At 38.6% G+C, this 26,676-nt stretch overlaps 1 protein-coding gene across 6 annotated transcripts in view; it reads left to right on the forward strand.

Annotated features, from left to right (window-relative positions):
* The window catches only part of usp54a (ubiquitin specific peptidase 54a), a 72,764-nt gene that overhangs the window by 14,031 nt on the left and 32,057 nt on the right, over positions 1 to 26,676 (forward strand). For 5 of the 6 annotated variants that reach the window (XM_059566521.1, XM_059566524.1, XM_059566523.1 and 2 more), the window contains exons 2-5: positions 14,656 to 15,188; positions 23,543 to 23,635; positions 25,223 to 25,357; positions 26,216 to 26,329. In XM_059566521.1, coding sequence (XP_059422504.1) covers positions 15,042 to 15,188; positions 23,543 to 23,635; positions 25,223 to 25,357; positions 26,216 to 26,329 — 489 coding nt within the window. In that variant the 5' untranslated portion in view covers positions 14,656 to 15,041. Of the gene's footprint in view, positions 1 to 1,943; positions 2,077 to 14,655; positions 15,189 to 23,542; positions 23,636 to 25,222; positions 25,358 to 26,215; positions 26,330 to 26,676 lie in introns of those variants that run through there. The other variant, XM_059566520.1, reaches the window with a different exon arrangement.

A 26,676-nucleotide genomic window follows, 5' to 3' on the forward strand; every position in this document is an offset into this window, starting at 1 on the left:
TGTCGCTCATTTCCAATCACTCCACTGGCCTCACTCCTGTTCCCACGTCTCTCGGCCCCGCCCCACTCGTCACAGTTACTTTTTATGGAAAGTGATGTATTATGTTACTTTTGCATTACTTCTTAAATCTGGGAGGGGCTTGCTTGTTGCTTGAAAGTTCAACACTCTTATATATTGAACTACTTTAGTTTGGTTGAATTGGATCATTATAGTTCAGCAGCAAAGACTCGCGAGCTTTCAAAATAAATGTAAAGACATTTAATAATGTCCTTAGTTTTACCATCAGTTCAAGCCCAAAAGAAGAACAGAGTAGTGTGACAGACACAGTGATGAAGCTCGTATGTGTTTGCAGTAGACAAGCCACGGACGGTTAAGACAACTGACTCCACTGTGTGACCTGGTCTCTCTCTCTCTTACACACACACACACGCACACACACGACTCGCAAACTCTGCATTTGAACAGTTAATAGCAAATACTTAAGCTAATAACAAAACATACGTACAGTAGCTGATTCAGAAGCGCCAGATTGTCGTAGCAAAGTCAGAATTACCTCCTTTCCTAGGTTCACGAAACAGTCGTCCATAAAATCTGTTCTGTTGTAAGTAATCTTAAAGATTCCTAAATGCATCTACTTTCGGAAGGACAAATAAAGTGCTTTTGCTTTCGCCTAGATACACACAGCATCTCCCTGACATGGCTGCTTCAACACTAACTGTGGTTAACAGTACTGTGCAAAGTTTTAGGCACTTGTGTAAAAATGCTGTAAAGTGAGGATGCCTTCAAAAATAAATAGATTTTATTAATTAACTTCTATTAACTAAATTAAATCAACATTTGGTGTGAACATACTATGCGTTAAAAAAGCCTTAGTCCTAGGTGCACTTGCGTATTGTTTTTCAGGTAGCTTTGCAGTTAAGATTCTTGAACTGTATTGAAGACAATGCCACAGTTCTTCAGGATTGAGTCTGTCTCAGTTTGTTCTGTTTCTTCATGTTATTCCAGACAGACTGATGATGGTGAGATCAGATCTCTGTGTGGAGAACTGACTGCTGTCAGACTCCTTGTGCAAACAAAAATCTCACTGGATTATTACAATTAATGGCAAAAATAATGTTTGGAAATGTAAACTGATATTTCCTACTGTAACACTACAGCAAGAGATAGAATTAACTGGCTTAAAAACATTTTTTGTTGGTGAAAATACTAGTGGCCTAAGACTTTTGCACAGTACTGTATGTGATTAAATACATAAGGGTATTTGTGTTATTTAACATTCAATAATTGCAGGTTTGCATGATTTTCTGATATTGCATTTCACTGTTTTTATTGATTTTGAGGAATCGTGAATCTGTTTTTGTGCAAGTGAGATGTTTAAATGCATGTTCACATTTAGTCTAGAAATACAGTAACTTCATGTTCACACAGTGCACACAACACTTCTGCTCTTACTCCTGGGGACAGGAGAGCTGTCAGTCAATACATGGAAACAAATTACTGGCTTTACTTATTTAAAGAAGTAACAGCCCATTTTCTTCTAAATTAAAAAGTAATGCATTACTTTACTAGTAACTTGAAAAAAGTAATCTGATTAAGTAGTTTGTTACTTGTAATGCCTTACCCCGATACTGAGTGGGAGGAAAATTCTTATGAAGTTCATTGACTGGACAGAAAGTTATAGTGCAGCACGAGTCATCATTTGTGTTATGCTAAATGTGATAAAGTGTACACTAGCATGATAAAAGGCATGAAGTAAAAGCTCTAAAACTATAGATTTTATTCAGTAAGTTTTTTGAAAGGATAAACTCGTCCTTTTTCAAGGGTGGGCACTGCTAAGTAGTTCACCCGCCCCCATTCTGTGTGTGTCTGGGGGCAGGGTGCAGGTAATAGCGCCGCCCCCCCTCCCCTCCCCCAGTCCGTCTCTGCATTGTCACAGAGCTCAAAGAACGCGCCGCCCGCGCGCCGTATATTTTGTGCTGGAGCTCGCGAGGATACCGGTAACTGAAGCTAACGGTCCCGTTGTCAAGGGTTTCACCCACATAGTTTTTACTGACGCAGTTTTGTTGAATGAAACTGGTGAGTTTTACAAACATTTTCTATGACGGAAACTTTAGAAAGATAGCTCAGGCATTCCTCACAGGATTTGGTTCGGGAATATGTTAAATACTGTTCCTGAATCCCTGCGGAGCAAAACTGAAGATGCAGTCGTATGTTTCAGAGGAAACGTTCAAATGAAATGTTGTTTTCATATTAAAATTGATAGTTTCTTTTTTTTCTGCACTGAAACCTGAAGAAATGTGCGAGGTTTTAATAGAAATGTACAGGTTTTACTTCAGCGCACTGTAGCTGAATAGAAGAGTTGTTGAAAAAGTTTGCTGAGATTAACTTTTCTTTTTTTCGCGGACATAATTTAGTGTTTTAATGCAGCTTTGATGTTTCAGAGCATGTTTAGTGCATCTTGAGAAAGTTGAACTTTAACGCGTAAGGTTATATATAACCTCTGAGATGAGATTAATGTGAGAGAAAATGTTTAAAAAACTATCTCAAATTTGAACCTGTTGAATGCCTTTAATGGTGAGTGATTTTATTTTTATTTTTTCTTTATTGTTTTTATAGCTAACTTGTGCACCTGCTGAACTGGATCATAATACCAAGATTTTATGTTTTATTTTAGTTTACTATTTCTCTGCAGAGGGATCTGTGATTTAACATACATGAGGAAGTTGTGTAATGTTGAAGTATGGCAGGATGTTAAATATCACATAGCATGTTAAATGTCATGACAGAATATGACTCTGAACTCTGAAAACTGTATGGTCTGCTCAGAAATAGAAGTCTTATGTAACTGTTAGTGCAGTACATAAAGGCATTTCTGTCATTGTAGTTCACATTTATTTGTGATTCTTAAATGAGTGCTACTACATGCAGCATAACTGCCTTTGTCCTTATGCTTTTTCGTTACACACCTAATGCTTTGTGTGAATTATGGGAGTAACGTGTTAAACTGTGACTATTCAGATACTGCCAGTGAACTTGTTTAAAGGTCTGGTGTGTGAAAACTAGACGACAGTCTCCACTCCCTTCAGCCATCAATCGTCAAAAGGAACCTTAAAAGTGTGAAATCATTGATAAATAATTTTCAGCAGACCATGAATAAGAGTTAATAAAGAGTTAAAACAAGTCTTTCCACAGAAATATAACTGTAGTAATAGGTCTATATCATGTAATATGCTTGTATGTTGTGTGAATGAAAAATGTTACGTCATTTTCAAGAACATTGATGGAAGTTTCAAAGAGCTTTCCACCGTTCTGACAGACATCGCATTGTATTTCACTGTTTTAGAAACATTCCAGTAAACAATGCCAATTGGGTGAGATATAAGAAGTGTATATAATAAGTGAGAAAAAAAGTGTATTCATAGTGCATTTAAATGAGAAAAAAAGTGTATTCATAGTGCATTTAAATGAAACTTTAATGTTTGGGACATGTCCATTAAATCAGGAGAATAGACCACAAGAGTGAAGTATCTGTTGTCTTTTCCATATTGTTACATTGGGGAAAAAAGGAAAATGATCAGAAGAATATGACACAGTGGACTGAAAAGAGCTCTTATAAAAGATATTCTTGTAATACCAATGTTACATTAAAATACCAAGTTACATTATTTGCCAGATGGATAAAAATAGAGTATTCAGAAAATGTACAGCTCAGTCAGTGAAACTGACAGATAAGGATTATCAGCCTTATTATTTGAAATGTTTTGTTCCAGTCCTTCCAAACCGTAAGTTCCACCCATAATTTAAAACGCAAATAGACTTAATCTGGAAAAAAAAGTTGGGTAGGCTGCTCAAGAGTCACTGGCATCTAGCCTAGTAGTCACATGTCTAATGGCACTAATGTGAGATCTGGCTAAACCCTTGGTCGAGTCAGCTCCAAATCAAACAGACCATACTAACAGGCTTTGGCACACAAAAGAAAGGGCTCGTGGGAAAAAAGCTAAATGCTTGATAGTAATGCCACAGTAACATGACAAGCGCTGTGCATGAGTTCTTGTACTATTTGTGCTGAATTTGATGAAGAATATATTGATTTACTTTTGATCTTTTAGGTATGCAGGTAAATATTCCTATAGATACTACATCTGCTATAGTTTGTTGACATTGTCCCTATATATGGTGAACATTTTTTAATTTAAATATTTGATTTAATTATAAAAAATATGCACATATACACAATTCTATTGTCAATACCATACTTTAGGGGAGGAGGTGGGTGCTAGAGAATTTTTTGCAGAATTTGCTTCTTTTGATTCTGTAATTGGTGTTTTTTTTTTTAATTTGCAGAATCATGAGTAAAGTCACCAGGAATTTCGCTGTTAAACATGATTATTAAAAAATAAGTTCAATTAATGGAGGCTGATGGCTTCAGTAAAAGCATATACCATCAATGAACAACATTGTAGCTCACAGTAAAGCTGTCTTTAAAGGTCTATAAGTTGTTGTAAAAAATCAGTTCTCCTACTGAGAATTGGTCAGTGGGATTTGTACTTCCAGAACCCCACTGTTGCACATTGTGGCGTTCTTTGACTGACCTTTGAATGACATGCTGCAAAAACAATTGACCTAGACTTGAAAAGAGCTGCCCTACAGTTTTTTTTTTTGCCTTTGCTTGTTTTGAGCTTTCTGAATCTGATGGCTCCTTAGCTCCTGGGGGTTTATGGGACATCCTACATTTTGCACGCTGTAAAGCAGGGATGTAGATTGGCATAGATGGATTTGTTAAAGTGACAAAGCATTTGGATGATGATATGTATGAACTTATTTTCAGGTGTTATTCATGATTATTTGAAAAAAATGTTTGTTTCCTACAGCTTTGTCACTCGAGCCAATCCTGATGTGACCAAATTGGTTTCTGACCGATAGGCTAAATTTGACCTATAGTTGAATTTGTGTTCTCAGCCTCTCTCTGCACTGTTGATAGAGAGTTTCTAGCGAACTGGCCCAGATTCAGGTGGCCTCACAGCTTCACAGATGGTACGAGGGAAATGTAGTTGCTTGTGCCAGGCAAAAGTGATGCTCACTGGCTCATGCTTACAGGAGAACGACTAAACTCTCCAACCATGGGTCACATCCTCTCATCCTCTGGTATTTGGTCTGTGCCATGCAATGATATGCATTTATTCAGTATTTTTTTGTATAGCAAAAAATGTCTTGTTTCATTTATTTTAAATAAATGCTTAAGTCATCTTGGATGCAAGTATTGGAATAGGACATATAAACATAAGGACACTGTTTGTGCCTGGCTGTATCTTGTGCTTGACCGCCCCATGAGCTTGCACCTCATCCTTCCAAAAACAGCACCAGGTCTAGGTCTCCATGGCAACCACAACCCACCCTGTCTTATTTCTGTTTAGTGGAAAATAACTGCGCTCCAGCCTGGACCTGTGCTTCCTCAGCACCGGGCTCCTGCTGCGGGATGATGTCAGTCTGCGTCTGATGGAGACTGTTTTACTCGGGGATGGGCCTGTTCCTGTTCCTGTTACCTGTCATCCTTCTAAACTTCTCTCAGATGGCAAACCAGCCTGTGCCGCTAGTGTGAACATTCAAGGTTTTCTTGTCCTTTTGCACTCCAAAAGTGGCTATTTAAAAGTAGGTTAAGGCTGATGACGTAAGTAGAGTTACGTCTTATTAAAATAATTAACTGCACAGAGAAAATCCCAGACATAGCTTTAGCCGCACACAAGCCTGTGCACCATCTGTCTGAATGGCATTGTTTATCTGACATCCAAAAGATAAAATGGCAAAAAGCCTCTGACGAAATGGCCTCTAAATCACTTTTGCTAAAGTAAACTGTAGCGACACTTTGGCTAGATAGCTTGCTTGTTTATCATTCACTTTCAGTAATAGAAATGGGATGCCAAGTCTATCAGGCCCATCCAACCGCACTGTCGCCTGGCGACATGTTTCCCTCAAGCTTTTGTCCCTGTTGGATATTTTCTCACTTTTGGTTCAAGTGAAGTTTTGGCAAAGTGGTCTGTGTCAGACTGAGGTGTAAAGCTTCTCGCCAGTGAGACATTACAGACTTCATTAGTGGCACAAATATGCCCTGCTGGATTGAAAATGTCAGATAGCTGCGTCAGAGGTGGCAGCTGGGAGGGATGGAATTCTCTCACCCCTGATGGCTAAATGGGCATCGCTGTTCCCAGCAGGGTCTATTATTGCAGGAATAATCATGTGAAACCTTATGTTAGATTTGGTCAAGGAATCTGTCACCTTCATTTCCTAAAATGGAAAATGGTTCATGACACAAGTTCATGTCAGACCCTAATATTTCTTCAAAAGATTTTATTAAATTAAATCTGCAATGGATGCGGTTGATCGTTGTTCTTTTAGACCTCTGGCTGTTTGCTGCTCAGCATTGATTGTCTCTGCGAGGTGAGTGCTGGTTGAATTGTAGCCTTTTGGCCATGGAGGATGTGTGATGCTGGACTAAAGCCAGCTTAGAGGCTTGCCCTGGGCAATAGGATGAAGAGCTGGATGTCTTCCATAGGCTATCACATTGCATAACAGAGTAGATCCAAACTGCCATGGGAGCAATTGTCAGAAATCTTTAGGGTGTGTTTTGACCCTCAAATTCAGACTCCAATTAGGTGGCATGGATGGAGAAGGGTGATACTGTGATAGATTTGTAAAAACTACACTATTTGACTTTTGTCCCTCTAGTGGTTAATAAATAAAATTGCATGCATCTTGCGGAAGAACATTGTTTTGGTTTTGCTTTGGATCTGCACGAATGAATGGTACATCCTTGAAAATATAATCCAGCACTACAACAAGGCATAATGAAATGGCCCTTAGCAATAGCTGACACTATATAATGAGCACAAACTACTGTTAGACAGTTAAATTAAGTTAGTTAAATAAAATTCCTTACTTTTTGAGTAATGCCAGGTATAGCCTACATGACATGATTTTTAAGTTGTCAGTTCAATTCTTTTCACACTGCACACCTGTTTTGGGTAGAAGTTGCTGTGGTTTGCATATTATACGACGGATCTGTGACTGGGAGACACACATTACTCAGTATTTTACTAGGATGAATCCCAGGCTAAACGTGTGAGAAGTAAAACAGAGAATCACAAAAAAACAATACTCCTCCCCCTGAAAATGTCCTTTTTATCACTAAAAATAAAACCAATGCCATTCTTTATACTTATTTACAATTGTGTTTAAAGCTTTTCTATAAGTAATATAATTATGAAAAACAGTAAACAAGTTTCACCCAAATTTAATTTGGCCTTTAATTAACGAAATTATACACATTTTATTTTTTGGTAAATAAAGGGGATTTTTGCTATTAAAATTAAAACATGGAAGAAATATTGTGTGATTTATTTCTTTAAAAAGTAAAAAATTTCAACAGTAGTAGCAGTATCACATACATTCTACTAAATAATAGTAATATTTCTAGCACAATGCCTTTATGTAAAAATGAACTTATTTTGACGGGTTGCCATGAATATCTTTAAATTGACACTGGTTTTACTCAAATGAAATGGTAAAATGCTTGTGAAGTAATCAGAACAGTTCTGTTGATGTTGTTGATGTATTTATGTCCTCATTGAGACGGCAGATGCTGAAATTACTGCAAGCTCCACGCGCTTCAGTCTATGTAGTAAACAAACCCGCACATCTCTGCCATTCATTCATTCACACAGAGATACGCAGAACATGCAGGATTCATATTGCCACCAACTTTTGCGGCTTAACATTTACAGATACTGGTCCATATGGAGATTTGATTTGATTAATTTATGCTAACTTTGACAAATTCCGTGACTGTCCATATTAAAATGTAAGTTTCATTTTCATGACTAAATTTTGAGATTCCGTCCGCGTTTTCTGCTTCGTGGAAATCATAGTGCTGTATGCATCACGAACCGGGTTGACCGGGTACTCGGTACCACCAGTACTTAATGAAACCTATTACAATGACATTTAAATTTTTTTAGTACCGACTTGGAACCGAAGTACCGGGTCTTTTGAAAACACTATAATGTACAGTTCTAAAGTACAGTCATGGCCAAAGGTTTTGAGAATTACATAAATATTGGAAATTGGAAAAGTTGCTGCTTAAGTTTTTATAATAGCAATTTGCATATACTCCAGAATGTTATGAAGAGTGATCAGATGAATTACATACTCCTTCTTTGCCATGAAAATTAACTTAATCCCAAAAAAACCTTTCCACTGCATTTCATTGCTGTCATTAAAGGACCTGCTGAGATCATTTCAGTAATCGTCTTGTTAACTCAGGAGAGAATGTTGACGAGCACAAGGCTGGAGATCATTATGTCAGGCTGATTGGGTTAGAATGGCAGACTTGACATGTTAAAAGGAGGGTGATGCTTGAAATCATTGTTCTTCCATTGTTAACCATGGTGACCTGCAAAGAAACGCGTGCAGCCATCATTGCGTTGCATAAAAATGGCTTCACAGGCAAGGATATTGTGGCTACTAATATTGCACCTAAATCAACAATTTATAGGATCATCAAGAACTTCAAGGAAAGAGGTTCAGTTCTTGTAAAGAAGGCTTCAGGGCGTCCAAGAAAGTCCAGCAAGCGCCAGGATCGTCTCCTAAAGAGGATTCAGCTGCGGGATCGGAGTGCCACCAGTGCAGAGCTTGCTCAGGAATGGCAGCAGGCAGGTGTGAGCGCATCCGCACGCACAGTGAGGCGAAGACTTTTGGAAGATGGCCTGGTGTCAAGAAGGGCAGCAAAGAAGCCACTTATCTCCAAAAAAAACATCAGGGACAGATTGATCTTCTGCAGAAAGTATAGTGAATGGACTGCTGAGGACTGGGGCAAAGTCATATTCTCCGATGAAGCCCCTTTCCGATTGTTTGGGGCATCTGGAAAAAGGCTTGTCCGGAGAAGAAAAGGTCAGCGCTACCATCAGTCCTGTGTCATGCCAACAGTAAAGCATCCTGACACCATTCATGTGTGGGGTTGCTTCTCATCCAAGGGAGTGGGCTCACTCACAATTCTGCCCCAAAACACAGCCATGAATAAAGAATGGTACCAAAACACCCTCCAACAGCAACTTCTTCCAACAATCCAACAACAGTTTGGTGAAGAACAATGCATTTTGCAGCACGATGGAGCACCGTGCCATAAGGCAAAAGTGATAACTAAGTGGCTCGGGGACCAGAATGTTGAAATTTTGAGTCCATGGCCTGGAAACTCCCCAGATCTTAATCCCATTGAGAACTTGTGGTCAATCCACAAGAGGCGGGTGGACAAACAAAAACCCACTAATTCTGACAAACTCCAAGAAGTTATTTTGAAAGAATGGGTTGCTATCAGTCAGGATTTGGCCCAGAAGTTGATTGAAAGCATGCCCAGTCGAATTGCAGAGGTCCTGAAAAAGAAGGGCCAACACTGCAAATACTGACTCTTTGCATAAATGTAATTGTCGATGAAAGCCTTTGAAACGTATGAAGTGCTTGTAATTATATTTCACTCAAAACTTTTGGCCACGACTGTACTAGGATGGTTTTGTGCAAACTACTTCCCAGTACCATTTAAAGGGTTGAATTCATACCGACAGTGTGTACTAGGAGCACGGCGTTCAACAGCAGAAACAAAGAAGAATAATGTTAACAACAGGAAGATGGAGGACGCTGTGATCGGAGCTGTGTTGTTATTGTGTCTCACGATTTTTTGCAATACTGGGAATGAAAAGTCGACGTATACATAAAGCGATTAAAAGAACGGAAAGGAGGACTAATGCTGCGTTCACACCAAATGCGAATAGACCGTCAAATTTGCGTCTAGTTTGCCACTTGAACATTTTGAATGCATTCGCGTGTTTAGAGTGAAATAGTGTAAAAAGCAAGCGTTTGAAGCGAAATTGATGCGTGTCCGAGGCGAAATCCGCTTCTTGTGGGAGGGGCAAGTGCAAGGCGGTTGTCTGTTTTCAAGATGGCTGATGTTGATCGAGCATTCATCGAGAGAGTTAGCGCTAAATAAAACTTTATCTTGTTAGTGAAAAGTAGCTGTATATTAGGGGGGAAATAGTAGTAAAAAATGTCAGGAAGGCCGCAGGTCGATAAACATTTACGTGACTCAAAAGTAAAATGTGTATTTACAACTTGCCAGGTTACCCAATCTCCTCACTGACACGCTTCCTTTTTATTCCTGTCTCTCTAGAAATAGGAACTTGTCATATAGCTCCGGGTGAATGCTCACTGACAATATCAGTCATTCCTCCATGTTGAATGAGTGACTCCGGGCGGGCCTGCCACCACAGCAGCAAGCAGGCTCCTGATTGGTTAACGCGGCACGAATTCCCGCCAAAGTTCACATTTTTCAACTCTGGCGTCAGACGCAAATGTTGAGTGAATCTTCGAGACATGCTTGATTATCAGCTTCTGGATCACCAAAACCATGTTTACAAGATATTACTACAGGGCCCAGCAAGACCGTCTTAGCCACTGTCTGGAAGCTAATGAGAACTTTACAGTAGACACTACTAGTTCTGTTTTCTGCCAGACAGGATAATCCACCGTCTGATCGGATAATCTGCCATTCCACCTACTTCACCCCCTTCTGACCAAGCAGAGGCACAGTACAGTCTAACTGGGATGAAGAACCCACCATAAGTGTTGCTTCAGAGTTGAGGTGTTTTCTACTATACTAATTTAATGTGCAGAGACATCGAAGTAAGCAGTTTTTGGGTGATTTCCCCAAACAGTGTAAACACCTGCTTTGTGTCACTTTCAACAGTGCTTGGCTTGTTTGCATGGCCCAATGAGGTCTGCATTATCTGGAAAGAGCTGTCAGTTAGCTTTCCCACTCATCACTTGACAAATCTGTCCCAAAGACTAATGTCAATGAAAGCGGACATTATACCATGTAGTTTACAGGCAAGGCATATTTTAAGAGCGAGTTTAGGCGTTGTTTCAAAGCCATAAACACAGACACTGAAATCATTGACATCAGCAGTGTAAGGTCAGCCGCTGACTCGCAGCTGGATAAACACTCATCTTACTAGAATTTCTCTCTCCAGTTCAGTTTCTATCGGCTCCTTTTCTTTTTCTGTTCATCCATTCACTTCGGCTCTTGTCATCTTTGTTCCTGTCAAGCTTTTGTCTGTGGGCTTTGTTTTTCTTTCTGTTATCTTTCCCTCCCTTGTTTTATTTTGCATTCCTTGAAAACTGCCCTCAAGTCTGTTCGGTTCATTTTATTCTGCTTTTTCCCTTATTCGGCCGAACACCGAAATATACAGTCGTGGCCAAAAGTTTTGAGAATTACATAAATATTAATTTTCAAAAAGTTTGCTGCTAAACTGCTTTTAGATCTTCGTTTCAGTTGTTTCTGTGATGTACTGAAATATAATTACAAGCACTTCATACGTTTCAAAGGCTTTCATCGACAATTACATGACATTTATGCAAAGAGTCAGTATTTGCAGTGTTGGCCCTTCTTTTTCAGGACCTCTGCAATTCGACTGGGCATGCTCTCAATCAACTTCTGGGCCAAATCCTGACTGATAGCAACCCATTCTTTCATAATCACTTCTTGGAGTTTGTCAGAATTAGTGGGTTTTTGTTTGTCCACCCGCCTCTCGAGGATTGACCAAGTTCTCAATGGGATTAAGATCTGGGGAGTTTCCAGGCCATGGACCCAAAATTTCAACATTCTGGTCCCAGAGCCACTTAGTTATCACTTTTGCCTTATGGCACGGTGCTCCATCGTGCTAGAAAATGCATTGTTCTTCACCAAACTGTTGTTGGATTGTTGGAAAAAGTTGCTGTTGGGAGGGTGTTTTGGTACCATTCTTTATTCATGGCTGTGTTTTTGGGCAGAATTGTGAGTGAGCCCACTCCCTTGGATGAGACGCAACCCCACACATGAATGGTGTCAGGATGCTTTACTGTTGGCATGACAGAGGACTGATGGTAGCGCTCACGTTTTCTTCTCCGGACAAGCCTTTTTCCAGATGCCCCAAACAATCGGAAAGGGGCTTCATCGGAGAATATGACTTTGCCCCAATCTCAGCAGTCCATTCACTATACTTTCTGCAGAAGATCAATCTGTCCCTGATGTTTTTTTTGGAGAGAAGTGGCTTCTTTGCTGCCCTTCTTGACACCAGGCCATCTTCCAAAAGTCTTCGCCTCACTGTGCGTGCGGATGCGCTCACACCTGCCTGCTGCCATTCCTGAGCAAGCTCTGCACTGGTGGCACTCCGATCCCGCAGCTGAATCCTCTTTAGGAGACGATCCTGGCGCTTGCTGGACTTTCTTGGACGCCCTGAAGCCTTCTTTACAAGAATTGAACCTCTTTCCTTGAAGTTCTTGATGATCCTATAAATTATTGATTTAGGTGCAATCTTAGAAGCCACAATATCCTTGCCTGTGAAGCCATTTTTATGCAATGCAATGATGGCTGCACGCGTTTCTTTGCAGGTCACCATGGTTAACAATGGAAGAACAATGATTTCAAGCATCACCCTCCTTTTAACATGTCAAGTCTGCCATTCTAACCCAATCAGCCTGACATAATGATCTCCAGCCTTGTGCTCGTCAACATTCTCACCTGAGTTAACAAGACGATTACTGAAATGATCTCAGCAGGTCCTTTAATGACAGCAATGAAATGCAGTGGAAAGGTTTTTTTGGGATTAAGTTAATTTTCATGGCAAAGAAGGACTATGCAATTCATCTGATCACTCTTCATAACATTCTTGAGTATATGCAAATTGCTATTATAAAAACTTAAGCAGCAACTTTTCTAATTTTCAATATTTATGTAATTCTCAAAACTTTTGGCCACGACTGTGTGTGTGTGTGTATATATATATATATATATATATATATATATATATATATATATATATATATATATATATATATATATATATATATATATATATATTTTGGCTATTTTCTCCCGAATAATTTCAGTTGACGAATATTCGGTGCAACCCTTCTGGCCGGGATGTGTCATTTTATGAACGGTGCATATGGCCACCCTATGCTGTTGGTCACTAAATGTCTACTTTGACTCACATCAAAGTACTGTCATCATGTATTCACCCTCATGTTTTTCCAAATCTGAATGGCTTGCTTTATACTATGGAACATAAAATGAGGAGGGACAGTTTTGCTTGGTTCCTAGTGTTCTTTAAAATATGGAGCAGAAAAAAAGTCATACAGGATTAGAACAACTTGAGGGTGAAGATATTATGATAAAATTTATATTTTTGGGCAAACTGTCCCTATGTTCCCCTGGTCATTGAGAAGCTTTATTTTTATAGTTATGTTAGTATTATTCTTGTGCAGGGTAAAACATGCATAAAATCCACAGTAGTGTCTGATTTGTGAGTCTCCATCTTGTGACTTGGTTCTTTTAAATAATTGGATGAAATGGTTCAGAATTTTTTTTAATGCTTTATTAGCGGTTTAGTTAGGGCTGTGACGGTTGCCGTGACAACCGCGTCACCGCGGTGGTCGGTTGCTACCGCGGTTGTCTACTGCCACCGGCGGTAGTGCACGTGACGTCACAAACTCTATAGCAAGCAAAATTCAAAGTTTTATATAAGTGTAATAACTGTAATAGTGGCAAATTCTAAGTCTATGGTAATTAACAAATTACCTCAAACACACTGTTTCCTTTAGATTGGCATATTTGAGCGCAGGAAAATACAGTTTATGCATTCAGCAAATTAATTTGGCTATTTAGACCAAAATCATTTTTTGAACCAGGCTGTAAACATGTTTTTTCCTGCTGTAAAGTTGGGCATTTTAACATGGGGAGTCTATGGGGCTGACTCCCTTTTGCAGCCAGCCTCAAGCGGCCAGTCGATGAATTGCAGTTTCACTTCTTTATTGGCCTCACGAGAGAGAGCGGGAGGTTGGCGCTCGATTAACACACTAACACACACACATACACAAACACATTGTTTTTTTTTTTTTTCAACACTGCGCCACCGGCGGTTGTTCGTCAATGACTACCGCGGTGGTAAAAATCAGCCACCGTCACAGCCCTAGGTTTAGTATAAGTTATAAAGAACAACTAGGAGGGTCATTTATCTATTGCTGATGTTCCTGCTGCTGGATTCTATAATGTTATTTGTGTGATACTATTGCTTTTGAAAATCAAATGAGAGAAAAAATGTCATTTTATTCCAACAAGCAATTCGTCGTCTTGCTAAAAAAAAAAAGTTCCATTTATTGTGTCTATGTAATATATGGATCTAATTTGTTATATATTTGCATCATTTTATTATATCCCTATATGTACTGTAAGCAGACAGATTGCATTGTGATGTAATCATAAATCAATAGGGAGATCAGACACTATAACATTAACTTCTCATCCATCTTGTCTGTGCTAGACTACAGTATTTCAGAGATGATATGTGCTCCAGTGTATTCACTCCTTTTAGACATTGATGCATCGATTCACTGCGCATTTGCATGAAGTAAAACTTTCTGTGATCCACTGAAAATCAGCAACTCATTGGAAATGAATGACTTTTGAGGTCACTTTGCTGCTGCAAATCACAGTGTGAAAATTGCTTGAACTTTAAATTGAAATGAGTGTAAGGAGATAATATTGTTAACATTTATTTCTCTTTATTTTTCCAGATGCACAGTGTTGTGAAGATTCACACTTATTTACAACAGGACGAGACACTTGCCATCAATCTGCACTCTGTTGCTTCTGTTTAAGGGCTGTAGTGAAGATCACCACACCTCCCACAACCCAGAATGCTGAGTATAGCTGTGTGAAATTCCACAACCAAATCCTAGAGAGCAGTTAACAAGGCCGAGAGACGGCATTTGCTTTTTCTGTCTGATGCAAGATGACAACAAGAAGCCAGCACCCTTGGATAAACATTTTCCCAGAACTAATATTTTTTTAAAACTATTCTCTAATCTCTTCTTACATCTTTTGAATACAATGCTAATGCATTTCCCCTCAACTTTGGAAAGATGAACTTGGGTTTCAAGCGATATTGATTTTCTCCACCATGTCATGGAAAAGAAACTACTTTGCATCTGGCAGCAGTGGCTTACAGGGTATATTCACCCCACGAACCATGACATCAATCGCCCCCAGCAAAGGGCTCATCAATGAGCCGGGACAGAACAGCTGCTTCCTGAACAGCGCTCTCCAGGTAGGACTACATATGTTCATGCTTTAAACACATCTTACATGTTACATTTATAATTCAGAAATACGATTATTGTCTTTCTGAAATGTACAAACGGTGTCTTAGTTAAACAAGACCTTTATTTGGTGCTCTTAGAGATGTATCTCAGTTTGGACTCACACTTTGAGGACCCCACATGAGTTTGCTGCTGTGTTTTCATCAACCGTTAGGCTCTACTTGTAGTCTGTGAGGATAAATATTGTGCAAACGCTCTCATTAATTAATGACTCATGCAACGCATGACCTCAACAGATGGTTGCTCTCGTGGGCAGAAATTGCACCCACCTCCTTTTGTGATTAGCCATTTGAAGCAACAAGTCAAGCGGCTAGATGCATATGGCAGCAGTAGGAACGGTGCACTGACTCTTTACTCGTTGCTCTCCTCACGCATGAATGCTGTTAGACAGAAACTGCTGTGCCTTTTATCCATTGTGCTGCTCAGTGGAGCCTGCATTAGATTTAGTGATGATTCAAGCACTGTCAGCACTAGACCCCACAAACAACTGTCAGACGCACACTGTCCTGGCCGGTAATTACCCTGCAGAGCAACCTGCCATTACTTACCCTCTATTTTTGGATTACTGTATAATCAGCTATATGGAAATAAAGGGGCTTAGCTGGCTGATAATATGTCTAAGGCTACAAATTAGAGTCAGTTATGGCTGGTTCGGGGGGTTGGGTGTTTGAGGGAGCGTCGCGGCTGGATTGTCTGTTGCTATGAAGCATAATAATATGGCAAGACAATAAACTCAAAGCTAATTTGAGTTAATTTGGCTATGATGTCTTCACAAACGATAATATACCGTCTTGTGATTTTATTTTATTTTTTGCATGTCACACTTGAATGATTTGGATCTTCAAAATTGTTTAATGTTACACAAAGATAACACGAGTAAATACAAAATAAATTTTTACAAAAATTATTTTAAATAATGATTTCATTTATTAAGGGGAAAAAGCTGCCCAAACCTGCCTGGCACTACATGAAAAAGTAATTGCCCTCTAAATCTTATAACTGGTTGTGTCACACTTTGCAGCAGCAACTGCAATCAAGAATTTGCAATAACTGGCAATGAATCTTTCACATTGCTGTGGAGAAATTCTGGCCCACTTCTCTTTTGTTTTTAATTCAGCCACATTGGATGGTTTTTGAGCATGAATGGACTGTTTAAGATCATGCCACAGCATCTTAATTGGATTTGAGTCTGGACTTTGACTTGGCCACTCCAAAACCTTAATTTTGTTTTCCTTGAGCCATTCAGAGGTGGACTTGCTGGTGTGTTTGGGATTATTTGTCCTGCTGCATATAACCCGAGTGTGCTTGCTCAAACTGATGGCCGGACATTCTCCTTCAGGATTTTCTGATAGAGTGCAGAATTCATGCTTCCATCAATTATGGCAAGTAGGGGTGTAACAGTACACAAAAATCACGGTTCGGTACGTACCTCGGTTTTAAAGTCACGGTTCGGTTCATTTTCGGGACAGTAAGGGAAAGAAATGCAAACATTATACTGCAGGTTGTTTATTACTATAAACTTTTTTTAACAATTTGTTTACACTTTTTTTTTTAAATACTTTTTAATAAAATATATATAAAATAAAAAAAGAATAAGAAATAAAATACTGCTGCAAAGTTCTCCACTAAATAAAATACTCTGTCTCAAACCAATATCATATAATAAAATATAATGAAAAATATAAATAAATAACTATGATTACAGTGCAGCATTACCAATCCCAGCTTGTAGGCCTGCTCATATTTAAAAAATATATATAACTTTTCCAAAGTGTAAAGTGCAGCATGAACAGTTCCAGTTTTTAGACCTGCTCAGAATTTATTGCGTTGGACCGATCAGAATTAAGAGCAAAGGTCTGTTTAAATGCCCACGGGAGCTGCGTTTGAATTACAATCGTTTTTTTCCTAGTTGTAGTGATGTTCACACTCGAGTGATGCCTTTTGAAAACCTCAGGCCGGTGACACACTGGCATATTATACCTGTCTATACGTCAATACTGTTGACGGTGTCCTTTATCAGTAGGCTTTATATTTATGCTCAACATTAAGTATAGATATTGTTGTAGTGAAGACAAGATCCTGGTCTGTCGGCGCCACGGCGGTCTCCCTCTATGTCACCTACAGTAGCAGCAGCGCGCCAGCACCGCGTCAGGCATGATTTTGGTGTGTAAAGACAAGAAAACGTGAAGCAGCCGTCACGCAACTGCCACCACCATGTTTGACGGTTGGTATGATGTTGGTTTTTATGCCAGATGTAATGGGACACACACCTCCCAAAAGTTCATCTTTTGTCTCATCAGTCCACAGAATATTAATATACAAAACAAAAGTTTTGGGGATAATAAAGATATTTTATGGCAAATGTGAGACGAGCCTTTGTGTTCTTTTTGGTCAGCTGTGGTTTTTGCCTGGGAACCCTCCCATGGATGCCATTTTTGTCTTTTTTTTATTTTTAAATCATGAACACTGATTGTAATTTAGGCAAGTGAGGCCTGTAGTTCTTTTGATGTTTTTCTGAGTTCTTTTATGACCTCCTGTATGAGACGTTGTTGTGCTCTTGGAGTAATTTTGGTAGACCAGCAACTCCTGGGAAGGTTCAACACTGTTACAAGTTTTCTCCATTTGTGGAAAATGGCTCTGACTGTGGTTCGCTGGAGTCCCAAAGCCTTAGAAATGGCTTTAGAACCCTTTCCAGACTGATACGTCAACTATTTTATTTCTTGTCTGTTCTTGAATTTTTTTTTATATTGTGACATTAAGTGTAGCTCTTCAAGTATGCTTCAGTTTGTCAGACAGGTTCTATTTAAGTCATTTCTTGATAGGGATGTCCAGATCCGATCTCGTGATCGGAAATCGGGCCCGATCGCGTGGTTTCAGACTCGATCGGAATCGGATGTTACCTCCCGATCAGGACTCGGATATATATTCTCATTATTTTTTAACACCTCTTTAGTTATGCGGTGGCATAGAGTTAGACCCTTTTGACTCCACACAGAAACAGCAACGCGTGCGGCATGACATTACTTTGTTTTCAAGAGATGGTGTGAATAAATATAGATGAGCATCACAGAGTGCTAAACTCTCATGCAGTGTGTGTTTCATTCATACTAGAAGCCGGAGCGCGCTCTCACGCTGATAGTCATATCTGGAAACTCCTAATATGGACAAAAGCCTCTAGCTATCGCTGTGGTGCTCACAGGAAAACAGAAACATATGCAAACACGAAGACATTAATATACGAACAAGACAATAAATTGTTTTTCAAGTCATCTCCAGCAGGTGATAAATAAAGTATATGAACAATGCAGTGCTGATTGACATAGCATTTATTACAGTATAGAAACTATTCTGCCTTAAGTGATAAACAGTGTTTGTAGTATATAAACAAATCATTATTATTTGTTATTGTCCAGCATTTATAGATTTCTAAGCCAATTAAAAGCTAGAAAATAAGAGAAAAAATGTTAATTGCCTATACTACCAGTCAGAAGTTTTTGAACAGTAAGCTTGTTAATGTTTTTTTTTAAAGAAGTCTCTTCTGTTTACCAAGCCTGCATTTATTTGATCAAAAGTAAAGCAAAACAGTAAAATTTTGAAATAGTTTTACTAGCCTATTTAAAATAGCTGTTTTATATTTGAATATATTTCAAAATGTAATTCATTGAACATCCTGGATCTGTTTTTTCGCTCTTCTTTATTCTTTTTTTAATGTATTATAGAAGTATCGGATCGGGACTCGGTATCGGCAGATACTCAAAATCAAATGACTCGGACTCGAGGGCAAAAAAACCTGATCGGGACATCCCTATTTCTTGATTCAGGTGGTCTGGCAGTAATCAGGCCTGGGTGTGGCCAGTGAAATTTAACTCCGATTTCTAAAATAATTTGGTTAATCACAGTTCCACCACGATTTACCAGGAGGGGGCAGTTAATTTTTCACGTAGGGCCAGGTAGGTTTGGATAGCTTTTTTCCCTTAATAAATGAAATTATCATTTAAAATGTGCATTTTATATTTACTTGCAATTTCTTTGTATAATGTTAAAATTAGTTTGATTATCTGAATCTTTTAAGTGTGACGAATATGCAAAAAATGTATAAATCAGTTGTCTAGTATTGTTCTCTAGCCCTTATTTTTTATATTCTGTTCACATGAAGTGAAAAAAAAAACTTTATTCTGGCATTACATACCCTATAATGGAATAAGTTGTCCTTGTTTAAGCTTTCCCAGAAACCCCTTCCAAAATCAATAGTTCTCAACAGCCATTCAATAAAATCTGTTATGCAATCAATAAACTCCTGATTAAAGATCCAAGGATGCAGCATAAATGAGTTTGGAGGAAGGAGAGCGAGAGAGTTATGTCTAGACTGCCTGGGTTTTCAAAGCTGACATCTTCTGGTCTCCTGCTGATTCTGAGACTGAAGGTAAGAGTCAGGATGTGTAATCAGCAGCTTCCTGTTGAGTGCAGCTGCAGCTGAAGGAATTTTAGTTTTTAGGCTATTCATAAATGTTTAGCCAACTTGCCACTATCTTCATTTTCAGTAAAAGGCTCATGGTTAGTCAAATCTCAAATCTCTTGTTTGCAAGCTAAAATGAGTTTAAACGACTTGTACAAAGTGTATGTGTTCACAGGCTGCATTTATTTGATGAAAAATACAATAGTAAGTATTATAATAAGATGGTTTTAAAATAGAAATTAGGGCTGCAACAACTAATCGATAAACGATTCTCATTATTCAATATTCAGCACAAAAACATTCATTGTGCTAAAATATCTGTTGTTTAACCTTTTATATTTAGGTTTAAAAGTCAACATGCAGTGCGAGTAATTGAGAGTAGAAACTGTGAAGTTATATCAGACAGGATATTTTTGACATGGTAAAGAAATGAAAGTAGGAAGAGACTTACTGTTATCAAAGTGCATGCGACGAGTTCCTGCAGAGCATTACTGTGATTTTATTTGTCTTTATTATCTTTTATTGTTTTCATTTTTGATCTAGAGATTTAAACTGTATTCACTATATAGCCTACACTGATTTGAACATTTATTAAAACAAATTTATGCAATTTTGTGAGGTTTGTGTCACTGCTGCTCTTAACTAACAGTATTGATAATTATCAAAATAATTTTTTAGCTTTCTGTATTGGTTAGACCTCCAATATGCGTAAGCTTTTTAGTAACAGTAGTAAGCTATTTTTAAAGCTATAATATAATTATTGCTGTTATCTGTGAAGGAAAGGCAGAAAAAAAATTGTCATGTGCTTTATAGTGTTTTATTTATTCAGATACCCAATTAGTCAAAGTACATAAACAACGCCAGCAAGCATGTGAGCTGTTATCAAAGACAAAGGAAGCCATTTTTGTTATTATGTGAATAAATACTATTTAGTTGTTTAGGTTTATTTGTCCAAAAATTACAATAATTTTTTATTTTGACAGATTCCTAAACTATTTGTGTTTTGTCTTATGACAGTTGGTCTAATAAAAATTAAGCACTTTTGTTTTAAGGTAATTGGGCAGAATGTGTAATTTTTAGTAAAATTAAAATAAAAAAAATAAGGGGTTTAATCTGATTAATCGGGGAAAAAAAATCGGCCAACTAATCGATTATCAAAATAATCGTTAGTTGCAGCCCTAATAGAAATGTTAATTGTGATGTGATGACAAAACTGAATTTTCAGTAGCAAGTCAGTATCATTCTAATATGCTGATTTGGTGGTACTCAAGACTTATCAATGTTAAAAATAGTTGTGCTGCTTTTATAATACTAATATTTTTATGCAACCTGGAATTTCTTTTTGGACATGTAAAATGAAAAATGTAAAATCCAGGTTGGTTCTTTTTGGTGTGAAATAGTCATATTCCGTGAAGAGAAGTCTTTACAAGACCGCACACATTTTTTTAATGTTTAATGAGCTAAAGGAAGTAACTCGGTTTCATTCAGTCATAGTTATTTTCAGTCTATCTTTTCCATCAGCCCTGCCTCCTGTCTGCTTTCCGTCCCTTGGATCTGAAGCATGTAATATGATTAGTAATGGGCCGTGGTATCCCTCTTTTCAGAGGGCTGTCTCTGATGTGTCCAGTTTGGGCACTCTTGCAGTTTTGCTCGCTCTTATTGAACTAATCTTTCAAGCAGCGGTCTACTGTGGTTCACATATTTCACAGTGACAGACTCCATGGTTGATCAGTTTCAGCTTCCCTTCTCCTAAAAGACAATTTTATAAAGATCTTGTCTGAAGGATTCTGCTGCCATTTATGTGTTTGTTAAAAAAATGCATCAGATCAGAGATTTGACAATCCACTTAAGATGACGGTGAATCATAACATCGCTTTAATGAGCAGATGTGACCTAGGTTGTCAAGCAAACACCTGTATTTCCATTAAGGTCCTGCAGGCTTCTCATCAATATGGCCAGTCCCATCCTATACAAACTCTACTGGACAGTTCCAGATAAAAAATAAAAAAAATGACAAGCAGGTTTTTGTTGTTCGACATTCTCAGAGGCAAACTCAGTGGCATGACAAGAGCTCCCAGAACTTAAGTGTCAAATCAGTGACGTCAAATCAATAGAAGGGGACACTGTGCCCTGATGTTGACCGCTTGAGACATGGACACACTAGCTAGTCCATGGCCACTGGCTCAGAATGTTCCTGCGTATTTGCAGACCTGCGTACTTGCACCTGGAGACCAGAACTTTGTTTCAAAAACAATGGTTATTGTAGGAAACTCCTGAAAATGTCTTTGTATGTTATTGTATTTAAGGTTTTTGGTCACAAATCGCACCATTTCTTTCTTCTACAGAGCAGTTAGTGTCTTTTTTTTTTTTTTTTTTTTTTAATCATGAAATTTTTTTTTAGTTTAGATATAATAGCCCAAAAGCACTGCTTGGCAAGGCTTCAAGTAAAACCAGTTTTTTCTAAGACCATGTGGTTCGCATTGCAAACAAAAATATTGAGTTTGACTGTGATGACTTGTGATGAGCGTTGTTTAAGTCCTCTGATGCACATTTTCGTGCCCTGAGGAAATATTTACATACAAGGTCTTGTGTTTAACAAATACAGTATTGCATTTCATACATTTTATTCCCTTACAGTTTCACTTGCCATGCAAAGAGCGTCAGCAGGTCATACAGGGTGATCGTAATGGCATGAGAGATCAATGCTGTTGAGTACTATTAAGTTTTATTGTACAGAGACACACGCACAGCCCCAACCGCAGATGTTTTCTACTTTGTGTCTCTGATTTGTGAAATTACTCTCTGAAAATGATTCTGTCAGCACTATGGATTTTAAAGGGGTTCAAAGTAAGCCAAATGGACAGCACTGCTTAAGACTTCTGACTGAAACAGAAGCAGGTCTCTTAAATGTTTTGATTTACAGGCCAGCCAACTTCTGAAGTTCATTGACAGACTTTATCACTATTAGAGTGATTAAGGCATCTGTGAAGGTAAAGTTAGACAGCGGATTCATTTGGGTAACTAAGTTGTGTTAAGTGGGACTGACAGCTCTCTCAATAATTCAGCATGCAAGCGTGTAGATCTGCTGGGCGAGCATCGGGGCCATGGCACACAAAGTCCCCGCTCATGGCAGGCAGGTGGGGTCAGCACGACCTCCACAGCCTCCCAGGCACAGCCAGATGGGAGGTGTGCATGATTGTGTGTCTGTGCGTGCATGTGAGCTGCCCAGCAGGAAGCTAGCAGGTCTTTGTTTGTTGTGCTGACATTCTGCATCATGCTTCACCTGGAGACGCATACATTCCTCAAGAGGAAAGTCTAAAGCTAGGAAACACGCTCATAGCTTCATCTTACTATCAGACTTTCCTCTGCTTGTTAACCTGCTTCCGTTTCTTCAAACTCTTGGACAGAGCACAAAGGCTTATCAGATCTTTGACGCCTGATTGGTGAGACATAATTGCTTCTTTCATGCTATTGAGATTGTATTACGGGGTGTCAAGAAAGCTGGATTAAGGAGATTGTTGAGGAAAGGAGTCGGTCAGCGTCAGATACAACTCGCTCAACCTCCATCTCCGACCCGACTTGTCTTCTTTAGATGTTTTGCCCTTCTGAGAGAGACACTTAGGAAGAGGTGGAAAGTCAACTGCAGGCAGTGCAAGTGCTTTTTGAGCCTGATGCATTTTTGATGACTAGAGCTTCTCAGGGATTTTAGAAGGTGTGTTGAGTGTCTGATGCTTGATTCAACCGTTTCTCAGCCTTTCAGGCACTCTCATATCATGCGCAGGCAGCATTAAACATCAGAGGACGATGTAAACATTTCTTATGTCTAATTGCACATTTTTCTTATAGGTTCTCTGGCATCTGGATATCTTCCGGCGAAGTTTCCGGCAGCTCACCACACATAAGTGTATGGAGGACTCCTGCATCTTCTGCGCTCTGAAGGTAAAACACTGAGCCCATCAGGGTTTGACTTTATTCATGATGCATTAAATTCATGGAGTTGACAGAGATCTCTTCTCCATTATAGCTTTTCTAATTCAGTACTTTCCCTTTTTATATGAAAGCTAATGGGTTTCTGCCATCTGTATTTGCTTCAAGATTCTGAAATGTTATCAAATATTAAATAGTGAACTTTAATTGTAGAAGCAGATATAATTGGCTTGACCCACTTTATTTACAGATAAAAGTACATTTTTAGTTTAAAGGCATAGTTCTTCCACAGATGAAAATTTTGCTATCATTTACTCACTCTCATGTGTTCCAAACCTCTTTGAATTTCTTTCTTCTGTGGAACATTAATCTCTTTCTCTCTCTCTCTCTCTCTCTCAAAATATCTCTTAAGTCAGTGGTCACCAAAACTTTTTTTGTGCTAATAAATAATAAACAGCAACTCCATCACACTTCTGAACTTGTTTCATCTTTTGTTTAATCTTATATATATATATATATATATATATATAAATAAAATTATTATAATTTTTTTTTAATTTTGTCTGCTTCAAAGGATTGGCAGACCATTGTATGTATGTTGACGTACTATAAAAACATCAAATATATGACATTGAAGGAATAGATATGCATAAAAAACTAGCTCCTGTGTTTAACTATAGCTACGTGGCAAGCAGTGTTGCGTGTATTCAGCTCTTGCTGTGCCATTTATTTTTCCATTTTGTTTCTTTTCAGTCCCTCCCTTACACTCATCTTATATTAGTTTCCCTCTAATGTTCAGGATTGCCATTGGCGCTTTCCATCAAAAGTTCTATAACTCAGCTGGAAATTAGAGATCTCTCTCCTGAGCCCTGTGCCAGCGCAGTAGGGGGCTGCCTGTCTGCTCTCACACACAGGACTGGGACAATATGTCTGTCAGCCTGTCCGCACGCTCTCATGGGTCTGGTACTGCCTCTGTATTCAGCTGTCTGTGTCTTTCTGACTTTATTCCAGTATGTTTCAGGGGCAGTGACACAAGTGCTGTGCCTTTCCTACCTCTCAGAGTTTTCAGCCTTCAAAGTAAAAAATTGAATCCTGTAATAACTCAGTTTACTGAGGAGTTTCTTATTTCAGCAGTCTTACAGCAAAGTCTTGCAGACAGACATGTCTTGCTTTACAGCATTTGAAATCTTGGATGTGTTCGAGTATACCAGGAGACATTTCATTATGCTGTTTAAATGTGGTTTGAGAGGGGGAAAAAAATACTGCTTTTAATAGGATAGTTCACCCAAAAATGAAAGTCCACGTCATATCATCTGTATTACTTTTAAAAACATCTTTGCTTGTCATGCTACTTTTTTTATATATAAAAAAGAAGTTGTGTTTATTGGCTACGTTAACAAAACAAATTTAATGATTAACATCATATTCATTTTCTCTTATCACATTCGAAAGAGATTTTAAATCTTTATACAAGAGTTTGTAACTTGATATAGGGTGACAAACTGTTCTATAAAGGTACAATTTTTGAAAGAAGTTGTGTGATGAGCTGGTGTTGATGTTTTCTGTAATGTTAATCGAAAGCTGTGGTTGTTTTTTTAGAGCATTTTTGCGCAGTTCCAGTTTAGCAGTGAGAAGGTGCTGCCCTCTGATGCTCTCCGCTGCGCTCTGGCCAAAACCTTCCAGGATGAGCAGCGATTCCAGCTCGGCATTATGGACGACGCCGCTGAGTGCTTCGTAAGGGCTCTTGACTCTTCGCCATCGCCCTTTAGCTTTCCTCCCCATAGCACATTCAGGCTTTCCTGCTGTTCTCCTCCATGTCCTTTCTATTTCCATACACTTTAGTATTCTTTCACATGCCAAATTAGACTCTCTGCTCAAGAGGTAGATTTTCTTGAAGAGGAAATTGTGCATTTATTTCTTGTGAACATTGTTAGCTCAGCTCTTGAGTCCACAAAGTAGCAGGAAGGTGTTTGATATTTTCTCGGCCCTGTATCGGTCTGTCCCTGTCTTTTTTTGGTTGCATTTCAGTTTTATCTCTTGTCTCTTGGCAGGATGCTTGATAGCACTGAAATTTAAACCTTTTTGTTTGACTCCGTAATCTCATAGACACACATCCTATTTTTGCTGTGATTAATCTTCTCCTAATGGCTCATTTTAAAGGCCATAGCATTATAACATGTAAGATAAAGAATGGCTCCCTGTCGCAACTTCTTTCTACTGCTGGTTAAGCAACATCATATAATGTGCTGACCAGTAAGAACTGCCACAAAAAACTGCAAATGTTCATCCCCCTTAACCGCTATTGTTGTCTGGTCATGCAAGACTGGAGGCATTGGTGAAGGGCAGTTGCTTTGTGAACTTTCAGCATCTCCCTATAGAACACAAGCCTTCCCCCAACCCAGCATTCTCAACTAGATCCCTCAGCCAAAAGAGCTGAGCATGCTGTTATTCACAGACTCTGTAAACACCCACTAGACAATGAGAATCAATTAACATGAGACATGCAGGACAGATGTATGCTGTTTCTCTTCAGTGAGATTTTGATTCAAACACACTTATTGGTAATAATTAAGCAATAAGTCTCTCAAACAGGAGAATATCCTCATGAGGATCCACTTTCACATCTCTGATGAGACCAAGGAGGACATCTGCACAGCCAAACACTGCATCCCTCACCAGAAGTTTGCCATGACACTCTTTGAACAGGTAAAGCCTCTTTATAAACAAGGAGCAATATTTTTTGATGGCACTATGAATTCCATTGATAAAGCATTTACTAGAATGTATTTCTGTATAACACCCAATATTTGGTGATAGAAAAACGGTGTATGGTTTGGGATACGTGGCACGTATGTTTTTTAATGTTTTTTATATTTTTTATAAATAAACCTTGATCATTTCTCTTTTATAATAGCATGCATTGATGTATCATGCACAAAAATGTATTTGTATATATTTGTGCTCACTTTTAAACATCATCAGATGGTTAAAGTTCATATATGTCATGGGAAAGTCATATGAAAATAATAGAAATTAATTCCATCAGTTGTTAA

The sequence above is a fragment of the Carassius carassius genome, chromosome 14, assembly GCF_963082965.1.
Source record: "Carassius carassius chromosome 14, fCarCar2.1, whole genome shotgun sequence".
NCBI lineage: Eukaryota > Metazoa > Chordata > Actinopteri > Cypriniformes > Cyprinidae > Carassius > Carassius carassius.